Genomic DNA, 13,401 nt, shown 5'->3' with positions numbered 1-13,401 from the left:
ATACCAAATAATAGAAAAAACAATAACGTTTTATCTTTTCTATTTAAATGAAGCATTGCATTTGGACTTTTTGGGGGGTAGGGATACAAGTGTGTGTGTCTGTGTGTGAGGGTGTCTCTGTGTGTGTATGTGTGTTTATGTGTGAGTGTGTGAGTTTGGGAGAGAGTGTTTGTGAGTGTGTGGAGTGTGAGTGAGTGTGTGCAGCAGCAGCAGCAGCAGGGGGAGGAGCCCGGGCTCCTCCGCCTTGATAACAGGCTGCTGCCTCGGCTCTTATCTCCCGCGCCTCGCGCTGTCCGCCTCCGAGCACCAGCTCCTCTCCTCCGGACCTCCACCAGGATTTATCTTCATTCTCAGCGAACTTCACCAAAAGCCGACCCGCTCCTCTCATGCTGTCCCCGGGAGACCACCCCGGCATTCACTCGACTTCGCGGATACTTTCGGCGACTGTGTTGCGGTCTTGAGAATCATGGAAACGTGGTTCTTGAATCACGTCCTCGGGCTGTCTCTGCTGCTGCTGGGTCTGCCGCGGCCCCTCGGGGCAGGGACCCCCGCCAGCAACAGCTCAGATCCCGGATCGTATCACTCAACCTCGGCGGATGAACTGAGCAGCGTGTTAAACAACGCGACTTCAAGTGCATACTCCAGCGAGAGTTTATCCCCATCACAGAGGAACCTGCTCACACACACCGCGGCTGCTGCTGCTGCTGCGGGAGGAAACTTCGGTAAGACACTGGTCACTAAGAGGCCTGCTGCGGCAAGTGCACCCTCATGGTGTTAGTCCACTGACTTTATACTTTTAACACTCCACTGTCCTAAATGTTATATTAACAATCCACTGTCCTAAACTTTATATTAACAATCCACTGTCCTTAACTTTATATAAACAGTACACTTTTCTAAACTTTATATTATCAGTCCACTGTCCTAAACTTTATATTAACAGACCACTGTCCTAAACTTTATATTAACAGTCCACTGTCCTAAACTTTATATTAACTGTCCACTGTCCTAAACTTTATATTAACTGTCCACTGTCCTAAACTTTATATAAACAGTCCACTGTCCTTAACTTTATATTAACTGTCCACTGTCCTAAACTTTATATTAACTGTCCACTGTCCTAAACTTTATAGTAACTGTCCACTGTCCTAAACTTTATATTAACTGTCCACTGTCCTAAACTTTATATTAACTGTCAACTGTCCTAAACTTTATATTAACTGTCCACTGTCCTAAACTTTATATAAACAGTCCACTGTCCTTAACTTTATATTAACACTCCACTGTCCTAAACATTATATTGACAATCCACTGTCCTGAACTTTATATAAACAATCCACTGTCCTAAATGTTATATTAACAATCCACTGTCCTAGACTTTCTATAAACAAAATCCATGTCTTAAACTTTCTATAAACAGTCCCTTCTTTACCTATATCAACACTCTCTACTCTTGACCTCCTGTCCCACATGAGAATGGCTGGATCATATATTCACTTTCACTCTCACCACATTAACATGAGCTTTAGCACTAAGAACAATAACGTTAAATTATGATAACAGGTGGAGCTGTGAAATAAATCAAGTAATCAATCAATAAGCATTGCAATGTAATTTCCATAGCAATATAACAAAGGTTAAATAATTATCATGATTCATCCCTTAACATATAATGGATATCGCTCAGATTTGTAACCCACAACCTTTAATCAGGAGCAAAAACTAGTCTTTAAACTTTAAAAGACATAATAATGTGACAAATAAGGTAATAATGAATCAAGTCTGCATTTTCAGCTGATAGGGAACCTTTCAATGCAACAGGTGTATTGTTTTTTGTCTTGTTTGCCTCTCTGTTTGATGCAACCTACCATTATTCCCAATAGAGATTCAATCTTTTATTCTCGCTTAATTTTTTATTCGTATTTCTGCTTTAAAAGTTTCGGAAATAAGGAAATTAGTATGATTATTTATCACAATACGACAGGTAGCGATGTGATAATGGATGGATGGATTTGTTATTATTATTTCTGTCCATTTACAAATGTTCCTTGTGTAATTGTTTCACTTCTATTTGAGTGTGAAAAGTGTGTTAAGGCTCTTACTGTATGTTTAGGTCAGTGGTTCTGGTAAAGAGGAGGGTAAATCCACCTTAAAGGGATAGTTCACCAAAAAAAGAAAATTCCCTTATCAGCTACTCACCACTGTGCCGATGGAGGGGTCGGTGAAGTGTTTGACATTTGAACCCCAGCTCATGCGGATGTTGATAAGGTGTATGGAAACATGCATGGATCATTCCAACCTCTGCTTTTTTAACACAGCATGGTTAGGTCTGCTTACAATGTGCAGTATGCAGTACGGTAGAGTTCAGTCGAGTCCACCAAAAAGCTCAGTTCAGCTAAAAACCACAATACTTTCCTTTTATAGTAATTAAACTGAAGATGCTCCTAAGGAATGACAAGTGGAAATAAATCACTTAATTCACTCAGCTTTTACCCCAGTCCAGCTTTCCTTTACTTGACAATAGTAAAAATCCTCACCTAAAATCTCCTATTTGGCCTTTTGTAAATTAAACAATAAATATTCACAGCACTGCTACCTCCATCAATCAGCTGTTTTCATTACTGTTTTGGAACATACTGCATATACCTACAATGCCAAGCCACAGTGTTTATGAAGTATGACAGATGTGGAAAAAATCCTCACAGTGGCAACTGTGTTAAGAGTTGAGAGCTGAGCGATAAACAGCCGAGAATCTGGGAGTGTCCTTCACTCGTTGCCAACACCACGTTCCAGTCTGAGTTCTGCTGGATCCAAAGAGGACATGAAATAATGAGAGAGACACATGCAGAGGAAGTGAGAGAGAACGATCGAGTCTGGTGGCCCAGTTCTCCCTACAACACTCCCAGTAGATGAGCTGTTGTGACACTTGAACTCCATCCCTTCATTGGTATTGGATGCTGGCTGCTGGTCACTGTGTGGTGGATGTCAGGAGGCGGCAGGCTCCCACTGCTGTTGCTCCAGTCCTGGGGATCAGACACACAGAGTGCTGTCACACAGCACAGCATCAGGGGTGTGCTTAGAAAAGGCTTTAAGTCAGAGCGAGATCACTCATCTTTGTTATAACTAAGTAATATCTTGATGTCAACAACGGATCCTATGCCCGTCCATTGGATCCTGACCAATAGGGATATTTGAGGTCCAATGCCGATGCTGATATTTAATATAGTAGAGGCTTGATATTTACAGTGTAGCCATAAACATATAAATAACTATAAATACCAACCAAATATAAATAAGTGTTTAATCAAGAAAATAAACTGAATTCTTTCAAATATAATTTCCATATAAATGCACACCGTTCTCCATTGTTGACGTTTACGTTCCAAAATATGTATATATTGTTCTGCAATGCATTATAATTATTATCCAACTCAGTAGTTCTCCTTAGCAACGCAAGGTTTTTGGCGTCTTTCAGCAAACAGATGTTAAGTTTATTTTGTATTTTCAGTGAACTTTTTTAATTTACAAAAACTTTGACAGTATTTAGACAAAATTATAAATTTGCCACGAAACAAAGATTTGGTGGAGACCAAAATGGAGCTAACAGGGGGTAAATATTGGGATTCAATCTTGTCATACGCACATAATCTCTACATGAAAGGCTAATGCTAGCTTGTGTTTACTGGATGTGTATATAGTTAAAAACATGCAGAGATACTATAATTTACTTAAAAAGTGATTAACGTTGTAATATGTAAGTGTTGCATTCTCAGTTTGTTCTTCTCCCAAAAGTGGACAAATGATAATGAATGCCGCTTTAGAGTAGCGAGTTCAAAACCATTTTCAGGGCAGGTTGCCATCGATTCATTTCATTTAATGTCAGTACCCTCAGACTGAATCTGACAGGGGCGAGTCAAACAGGGGTGTCTCTCTCAATGATCTCTGCTTCACTGTCAAATGTTAATGTCAAAATAAAGCAACAATCTGAACTTTATAACTTCATACTTTTCTTGACATTTCACTTGTGGAAGTGTGTGGTTTAGTTAATACGACCTAAGGAACAATAAAAGCACACAATGAACATGAACCCACGCCCGGATCCATGGTGACAGTTTTCTGCCAGCGCCTTGTGCTCGCTCAGCTTTAGGAAGGAAATGGCCGATTCCCAGTGGAGACCGTCGCCGCCATATTTAGGACATGAAGCCTTTGTTAAAGCAGACAAGCCCGACTGCCAGTTGTTCTCCACCCAAAATGATTGCCCCTGCAGCAAACTACAGCACCTCGCAATACCCCACCCCCCCACCCCCCTGTTTCTGCAGACTGCACACAGTCTGCAGGGTCAGCGCCCTCTGGTGGCCACAGCATGTGGATGTTCCATTTTTGACAGTTTGTAATCTGAATTTGTGATGAGAAAGCTGTAAGAAAATCGACTGAAGAGGAGTATTGATTTCAACATCCATTGCATGAAAAGTCAACCTATTTGTCAATGAGACTGTATTTATATACTAGAACATTCAGCTGATCTAAGCGTGAAGGCTCATGGAAAGTTTGCAAATCCTTGATGAACACAGCTTGTGTAAAGATCTAAATGTCATCAATAAAATCTTAAAATCAATGCCAATGCAACATTGTATTAAAATTGACTCTTAGATAGCTAGGTAATAAAATAAATTATCTTATTTTTTTCCTTTTTTAAATATTAACAAAAAATGACTCAAAAGGTAAATAAAAGAAGGTGGAACCAGCAAATCTGCCAAGAATGTATCATTGATACATCGATTCAAAATATTTTTCCATCAATCTAATAATAAGTGTGAATGTTTCAGTGGCAAACCTTCACCTTCAGGTTCACTTCCAGTCAGTGGGATTGAGGGGGCGAATACAACTTTTGATTCTTATGACGAAGCAAATCTGTAGCGTGGCTTCACATGGAGTTAAACTTTGGTGAACTTGACCTGCTATAAATTTCCTTTGCATTCACGTATGTGTGGCCGTGCCCTGATACCGTGAAGTTGTAATAACTGGCCACTGTTGTTCTTCTTACTTGAAGATAAGAACTTTTCGTTTAAAACATTGTTTTGTTTCCGCACAGACACGGAGGAGACACAAACCTTCACAGAAACGAGCAGCAGTTCACTAGAGATCAATCTTTCTACTCAGCCGCTCTCCTCCACCCTTGTTGTGGCCACGACTGAGGCCAGCAGCAGTGGTAGCAGCATCAGCAGCAGCATCAGCAGCATCCGCAGCAGGAGCATCAGCGGAAGGAGCAGCAGCAGCACTAGCAGTGGAAGCAGCACTAGCAGTGGGAGCAGCAGCAGCATTAGCATCAGCGGCAGCAGCAGCATCACCTGCAGGAGCAGCAGCAGTACTAGCAGTGGAAGCAGCACTAGCAGTGGAAGCAGCACTAGCAGTGGAAGCAGCACTAGCAGTGGCAGCAGCGGCAGCAGCAGGAGCAGCAGCAGCAGCAGCAGCGGCAGCAGCAGCATCAGCGGCAGGAGCAGCAGCAGCACTAGCAGTGGAAGCAGCACTAGCAGTGGCAGCAGCAGCAGCGACAGGAGCAGCAGCAGCATCAGCGGAAGGAGCGGCAGTGGCACTAGCAGTGGCAGAAGCGGCAGGAGCAGCAGCAGCAGCAGCGGCAGCAGCAGCAGCGGCAGCAGCAGGAGCAGCAGCAGCACTAGCAGTGGAAGCAGCACTAGCAGTGGAAGCAGCACTAGCAGTGGCAGCAGCAACAGCGACAGGAGCAGCAGCAGCATCAGCGGAAGGAGCGGCAGTGGCACTAGCAGTGGCAGCAGCAGCAGTAGCGGCATCAGTAGCAGCAGCATTGGTAGCAGTAGCAGAAGCAGCACTAGCAGTGGCAGCAGCATCAGTAGCAGCAGCATCAGTAGCAGCAGCAGTAGTAGCAGTAGCAGCGGCAGCAGCAGGAGCAGCAGTGGCAGGAAGGACTTAGGTATCACAGACCTGTTGCCCGGCGTCTCCCACCCTGTGTCCTGGAAGGCCAGATCCTGGACGTTGACAGAGGACGCCAGCCTGCCCCAGGACCACTCAGACACCACTCTGCGGCTGCGAGACACCACAGCCCTGGCGTCACAGACAGCCATCCACACCGGCCGCACCTACACTTCCTCAGCAATCAGCCGAGCCGGGGAGAGGACCCTGCTGTCCGTCACCTCCTCCTCTAACAACAGCACCTCCTCTGCATTCACAGAGGATTCCAACTCCAATAAGCCCCCCTCTACCTGGGGTGTCCCGGCTCGGGCCACGGAGACTGAGGACTACACCCACAGTGCCCCATCCACTCGGACTGACAGCAGGGACTCAACAGACGAACACATGACCCAGTCCTTCAAGGGGACGTTTTCAGAGACTGGGAGCCCAGAGGGGTCCAGAGGAACCCAGAGCTTGACTCAGCCACCAAACGCCACCTGGCATCAACACACCTCAGAGTCTGAGGAGACCTCCGACTCGACGCCGCCTCTCAGAGTGACAGAGCTCAGCACTGACCAATCAGACGTAACAGTTTCCTCCACGCCTCCTGTCACCTCAGCCGCAGGAGGTCCGACCAACACCTCAGGGACAGAGATGGAGACGGTATCTGATGTGGGAAGCTCCACCGAGGCCTCGCAGAGCTTCAGCACTCAGAACCAGGAGGGCACAGAGGGGCTGTCATCCCAGACCAGAGAGGAGAGCATGGGCCCGGGTCTGACAACAGCGCCCCCTACAGTCAGAAGCAGTACACATGATATGGATGACCATCTGACAGACACTCCAGTGCTGGTTACTGAACTCTCTCTCAACACGTCACCTGTTACTGTCACAGAAAGGTACATTGTGTTGTTTATTAAACTTTGTACATAATTCAAGGAAAGATACATGACTGAACACTAGGTGATGTTATGAGCCCTGTTCAAACTTTAAATGTAGATTTTTTAAATGAGCATTTATTTATATCGTCAAAGAACAGTCATATAACTTAGATTAAGTTGTCATGTCAGTCCTCTGATGAACTAGACTGTAGTAATGATGACATTCTTAGTTGTTGTCAGGAGTTAGTGAGAAACTGATTTATTTATTTTCTCATCAACAGATCACAGATAACAGAAGAAGAGACTTTTAAAGCCTTCGCCTCCTCCACCACATCCAGCACTAGCCCTCCTCTACCAGCAACCTCATCCTCTCATTTCAGCAGCACCAGCAGGAGCACGACGTCAGAGTTACTCACCAAGGCCACCGTCCCTTACACCACACCCCCCACCACAGCCTCCACCCCAGCCCTGCAGCCCACAGCAGGGCACACAACTCGCCATGCGTCACCGAGCCAAACCCAGGGTCCCTCAACAGAGAGTGCCAACCCCACAAAAGGCACCACCCTGCAGATAGAAACGGGCACTCTGGGAGGTAAAACCTCTCACGACCAGTATGTCACCACGCCCAACACCCACAGCACCCCGACCAGGAGCACAGAGGTCCTGCACACCACCGGGAGACAGAGTGATAGGGGGACCACAGAGATGGTGGTGACTACGTCACCCGCTGACATCCAACCCACCAAGGCACTGACGCCACCACCACCAAGTGAGTTCACTCTCTTCCTTCACTGTAAATAGAAATTATGTACATGCAGGTTTTAAACCAAGGTTGTTATTCAGACTCTCTTTTCTTCTGTTATGGAAACTGATAATAATCCTTTTTCACAGCAGCCATTTTGACACAATTAGTAGGTAAATACAGGTATAAATAACCATATGTGTACAGGGTTGTGGTCTATTTAGGTATAAAGCCTTTATTAATTAATGAACACTTGTGTCCAGCTACTGCACCATGACAATTAATCTCACCTATTCCAAGAATATAAACATTCTAAAATGAGGTCTGGCATGGAAATGGGCATCACAAACATTTTACATCATGAGTTTAATAAGACGTAATAAGAATAAGTTCATTTTAAAAGGTCCAGTTGCATCTATTTCATGTTCAAATGTCTGCCCTCCTGTCTGACCTCCAGGAAACCCCTGTGGTTCCAATCCTTGTTTGAACGGAGGGATGTGTGTGAGCTACAAAAGGCATCAGTTCACCTGTCACTGTCAGCAGGCGTGGACAGGACCGACGTGCAACCAGGGTGAGCTTCTCTTCTCTGCTCTTCTTTTTCCTGACTGTCTGATAACAACGTTGTTTCAAACTGCTCAAAGTCTTTCGTCTCTCTGCATCCAAGCATGACATTTCCTGAAAAAATGTTCATACTGATGAACAGTGTGGAATGTAAAGATTAGGTCTAAGCTCTATGGATTCAGTTGGTGTGTTATTGTAATAGCTTCTTGCTCTGTGTGCCCAGATATGGATGAATGTGAGAGGGACCCCTGCCCGGTTGGCTCCAGGTGCGTGAACACACGAGGCTCCTTCAGCTGCGAATGTGCACTCGGCTTTGACCTCGAGGATGGGCGCACATGCACCAGAGGTAAGATCACTGTCTACACACACACATACTGATTATTATTTTTTTAGAAGAGTTATTGTCTGAAACTTGTTTTTTATGCACCTTCACAGCAAAGACATTTCTGGGAACGTTCAGCTTCAACAGGCTGCCACAAGACCCTGTGATCTTCAAGAGCTCCACCATGCATGAGATCCAGAGGGAGATTATTCAGCTGGTGAGCGGCCGTCCACCTCACTGCATCGTCCTCTCTGCTAATTTCTGAGAAAATCTGAATGACTAAGTAACTCACACACACTCTCTTCCTGTCGTCCCTGCAGCTCAATGCGTCCTTGTCGGTCCTTCAAGGCTACAGCCGCTCGACTCTGAGTAAGAAGTGAGTTCTTCGATAAACCTTTCGATTTCTGTATTTTGTTATTGTTTGTCAATGTATTTTTAAAGCAACTCATTGTTATAAGAGAAGAAAGGCTGAATTTCTATGTCAGAACTGCAATATGTTTTAGTCTAAATGATACAACCTGAACATTTTGTCATTGCCGACGTCTGTGCTGACCTCTGCTCTCCTCCTGCAGAGAGGAGGACGGGCTTCGTATCTTTGCCGTCAACATGTTTTCTATCTCCACTGACGTGACGAGCGCTGAAGTCTATAACAGCATCCAGATGTCTCTGAGCAACTGCAGCTCCTCCATGGCGCACTGCCGTATGGTCCTTCACCACCAGCTCACTTATTCCGGTAAAAAGAACCACCACAGCCACATTGTATACAACATAATAATGATTATTTCTGATTTAAATACTGTTTCCTCCTGTAAACAGGATTGAGGCCCCACTATCAAAGTAAAAAAAAATGTTCAGAGCCACTAGAGGGCAGAATGCAGGAGTAAAATGTCCCCTGTGAAAGGTGCTGTGATAGATTCGGGTATTCAATATCATAAATAATAATAATAACTTGGATTAATAAGGTGGCTTTCAAAGTGCCCATGGCTGGTGGGTTAATATATTATGGTTTCTTCTTGAGCTGAAACCTGAGAATGAATTAAGGGGAATGCAGGGAACTGAACCGTACACATACATTTAACAATCAAGAACTTTATTGTTCTTCTGCAAGCACAACATTACAAAAGGTAAATTCTAAAAATCTAATTGTGCCTGTTTTAAATATTTCCAAAAAGATAAATACAATTATTAAAAGAATAAGCAACTAAATAGTTACATGTAAATGAAAGCTAAAGAAGTATAAAATAAAGTTCAATAAAATATAAGTTAACACAAGTTTAAGTAGTAAGTATTTAAAGAACAAACAATAGCAGTAAAGTAACTGAGACAATATGTCTACCCCTGTTGCTACATCCCTGGGATATGACAAAGTAAAACTTCCTGGGACATGTCATGTTGTCCAGTTTAGGATCAAATCCTATGTCGGTACTGACTCTGTCAACGTTGCGTTCCAGTGGAGAGTCTGTGTGTGGCTCAGAAGGCTCAGTGTGACACCGAGCGCTCCTCGTGCACCGACAGCGGAGGCACAGCGTCCTGCCAGTGTCTTCAAGGATACTACAAACACAATCCTGAGGACTTGTCCTGCCTCGGTAAGCTCAGCTTTTCTCTCTTCTGGTTTCTGCGGATACTACGACTACTACTACTACAACTTATAATAAGATTGGGGAGTAAATTGATGTAGTGATAAAACATCAAACAGAGCAGTAAAATAATGACAATAAAAATAACTACTGCACAAAGTGTTTATTAAAACTAACAAAAGCAAACAAAAATATATGATTTAAGAAGTAATTTAAAAGGTGTCATTGATTATGCAAGCCTCAGATCTTTGGGCCTGGACTGAGGAGCCTTGATTGCAAAAGCATGCATGCCCAAACCTAGACAAAATATAAAACAGATAATTAAAAAAAAATTAAAATGTTACACTTCTGTTATATATATATATATTTATAACAGAAAATGTAATTTTCCTTTCCTGACTAAAAGAAAATTCTGTGGCAAAAGTAGATTCATTCAAATTAAGATCACTTAATAATAGTAAAACACTTTTGACCGCTGTAACCCATAGAGGAAACTGTAATTGGATTTTGTTCTGAACACAATGTTTATCTCCAGATTGTGGGGATGGCTACAAGCTGGAAAACGGCACCTGTGTCCTGTAAGTTTGGCTCTATTTTTCTTTTTTTTTAACCTACAGTATAAGAGGATAGATTAAAAGATTTAGGATCATATGCTCATTGCAGATTCTGTCTCTGCTTTACAGTTGCACGTTTGGATTTGGAGGCTTCAACTGTGGAAATTGTAAGTCACTGAAAAAAAAACCCATTTCATTTAATTTCTCATTGTGTGATTGTTGTGTGCCTTGATTTTTTTATGTGTAGTATTTAATACTGTATCTGGTTATTTGATGTTGCAGTTTACAAGCTGATTGCAGTTGTGGTATCACCTGCAGGGGGCGCTATGCTCCTGATCCTCATCATCGCTCTCACTGTCACTTGCTGCAGGTAAGTCTGCAGATATTTTTTGCATTATAACTTTTTCCCTGTTTGCTATTTATCTCAACCGTAAAATGTCGATAAACCAACAGCTCCACAAAAGTTAAGCCAAGTCATGTTGATTGCCACCTGGTGGCTCGCTGCAGTATAAGTAATGAACTCCACCTTATCCATGGTAGTGGATGGGATGTGGACCAAGCTAAAAAGTAAACCTTGGCAGGGGATTTAATTTGTTACGTTTTTCTTAATGCCAGGAAAGATAAGAATGACATTAACAAGATCATCTTCAAGAGTGGAGATCTGCAGATGTCCCCTTACGCCGACTTCCCCAAAAATAACCGCATATCCATGGAGTGGGGCCGAGAGACGATCGAGATGCAAGAGAACGGCAGCACCAAGAACCTGCTGCAGATGACTGACATTTACTATTCTGTAAGGACACCTAAAATACACTTCTTATTCTAAAACACTCTTATTAAATTGTGATTGTTTCTTAATTTGTCTTTCTTGCTCAAGTTGGGGTTTCGTTTTGTGTCATTGGATAAAACTGTTGAGTAACTCTACCTGACAAGAGGAAACTGTCAATGAAAGACATGTTGATTTTCTCTCTCTTTGTATCCATCCGCTTAGCCTGCTTTGCGTAACTCGGACCTGGAGAGAAACGGCCTGTACCCGTTCACAGGTCTGCCGGGCTCTCGCCACTCCTGCATCTACCCCGCCCAGTGGAACCCCTCCTTCACTAATGATGACTCACGAAGAAGAGACTACTTCTAACTGCCCCACCTGAAAGACACACACGCAAACTCACCGTCTCTCATACTGTGATGTGTCATGATGGTTTTCACAGTGAAGATGCTCGTGTGTTAGCTTCACTTTAAAAAAAAAAAAATATTTGACCATCTGCATTCAGGGCTGCAAATGAATTATGTAAATGTGTGTGTTTGAGTGAGTGAGTGTGTGTGCTTGTGGTTGAGAAATACACAAATTTTGCAAGTAAAAGTAAGTTTGGGATGAATTCAGTGTTTTTGCATGTTCTACCTCACTTACTTCAACTTGCATGTACTTTACATTACCGCTGTGGCGTTAAAGTTGGTGTCATGTGTTTTCCCGTCCTCCAGGAAGCCACTGATTCTCATTTGTCAAGAAAAAAAAATTTGCAGACCAATGCAAAATGCGTAAATACACAAATGATAGTAAAAGAAGAAATTTAACTTTGTTTATCAACTGTGCACAAAAATATGTGTGTGAGGTATCTGGAGAAACACATTTATATTCTATTCAAAACAGAAGTATTATAAACTATATGTGATATGTCCCAAATAGACCAGAACATGCAAAAATAACACTGATGATGTATGGTCCTTAAAGTGCTGAAATATGAATATGTGCGTGCCACTGCTGTCGTATGGAAATGATCCGTTTCTTCATATTGATGGAACATGATAATAACAAACCACTGAAGGTTGTAAGTTATTTTTTACACCAGCGTAACATGAGGAACGACTTCCTGATCTGATAATTATGTTTATTTATTCCCTGTTTGTTGATATCCTGTATATGTAGCTGATGAACATCTCATTCATACACCTTGACTCGAGAGGAAATATGTTGTTTTAAATGCATGTGTGTGTGTGTGTGTGTGTTGTGTATTTCCTTTAAGTATTGATGATTGTGTGTCTGAAGAATAATGAACTGTATACCAGAATGTTTTTAAATGTTTGAATGTAAAGGTGAATAATAATTAGATATTTCTGATGAAGTGCTATTTTTATTCATATATGTTTTTATCATCTGTTGACTCTGGCGTTTTAGTCAGACGTGCTTATTTAAATAAAAAATATAGCAGAGCATTTTGTCTCTATTGAAATTATCTTTGAAAGTCTTTTGAATCATTCACAATTGTTACTCTGTTGTTGACACAGTTTATGTTGCAACTGTAAGAGCTTGAATTCATATTGTTAAATAATTTAAAATCAAAATGACTGATATAGATAAAATAAACTTGTTGTGGAAATGTTATTTTCCTCAATAATATACATTTTTGGTAAAACACTTAAAATGTTGGCACATAACAGGAATACAATCAGCAGTTACAATATGTTTTAAACAAATAAAAAAAATATAAAGTTATTATTAACTTCTATAGATATTTCTTCAAAATAATTGTGGCTTTATTGTCACTTTGTGAAACTGCTGAAGTCATGAGCCCAGAGAGGCAGAGCTTTTATCATAGCTGAACAAGTCGCCAAGTTACATATTTAGGGAGGTAAAGATAAATGATAACTCAAAGCTAGATGTCATGAAAGTCAATGTACGTATCTGTTAACAGAAAGTTCTGGCTGTCTTGAAACTTTGATGCCTTTTGTGTGTCTGCGCCACTCAAGTTGACTTCCTGTGGGTTAATAAATACCCATTTGTTGGGTAATGTATGGCTCACATATGCTGGGATAAGCTCCAGCTCCCCCCCCCCCCCCCCCCCCG

The 13,401-nt window shown here is 42.3% G+C and overlaps 1 protein-coding gene across 1 annotated transcript; it reads left to right on the top strand.

Annotated features, from left to right (window-relative positions):
* The first annotated feature begins 299 nt into the window (after nucleotides 1-299).
* On the top strand, nucleotides 300-12,770 carry heg1 (heart development protein with EGF-like domains 1). Its single transcript, XM_062402976.1, has 14 exons — nucleotides 300-722; nucleotides 5,093-6,821; nucleotides 7,085-7,572; nucleotides 8,003-8,116; nucleotides 8,330-8,452; nucleotides 8,542-8,645; nucleotides 8,749-8,804; nucleotides 9,001-9,161; nucleotides 9,880-10,014; nucleotides 10,541-10,583; nucleotides 10,689-10,726; nucleotides 10,842-10,929; nucleotides 11,175-11,352; nucleotides 11,551-12,770. The coding sequence occupies exons 1-14, from the start codon at nucleotides 467-469 to the stop codon at nucleotides 11,692-11,694; spliced, it is 3,657 nt and encodes a 1,218-aa protein (XP_062258960.1). The 5' UTR covers nucleotides 300-466; the 3' UTR covers nucleotides 11,695-12,770.
* The last annotated feature ends 631 nt before the right edge of the window (nucleotides 12,771-13,401 follow it).

This window comes from Platichthys flesus, chromosome 13, assembly GCF_949316205.1.
Source record: "Platichthys flesus chromosome 13, fPlaFle2.1, whole genome shotgun sequence".
Classification (NCBI taxonomy): domain Eukaryota; kingdom Metazoa; phylum Chordata; class Actinopteri; order Pleuronectiformes; family Pleuronectidae; genus Platichthys; species Platichthys flesus.
This window is presented reverse-complemented; position numbering and strand designations above follow the sequence as displayed.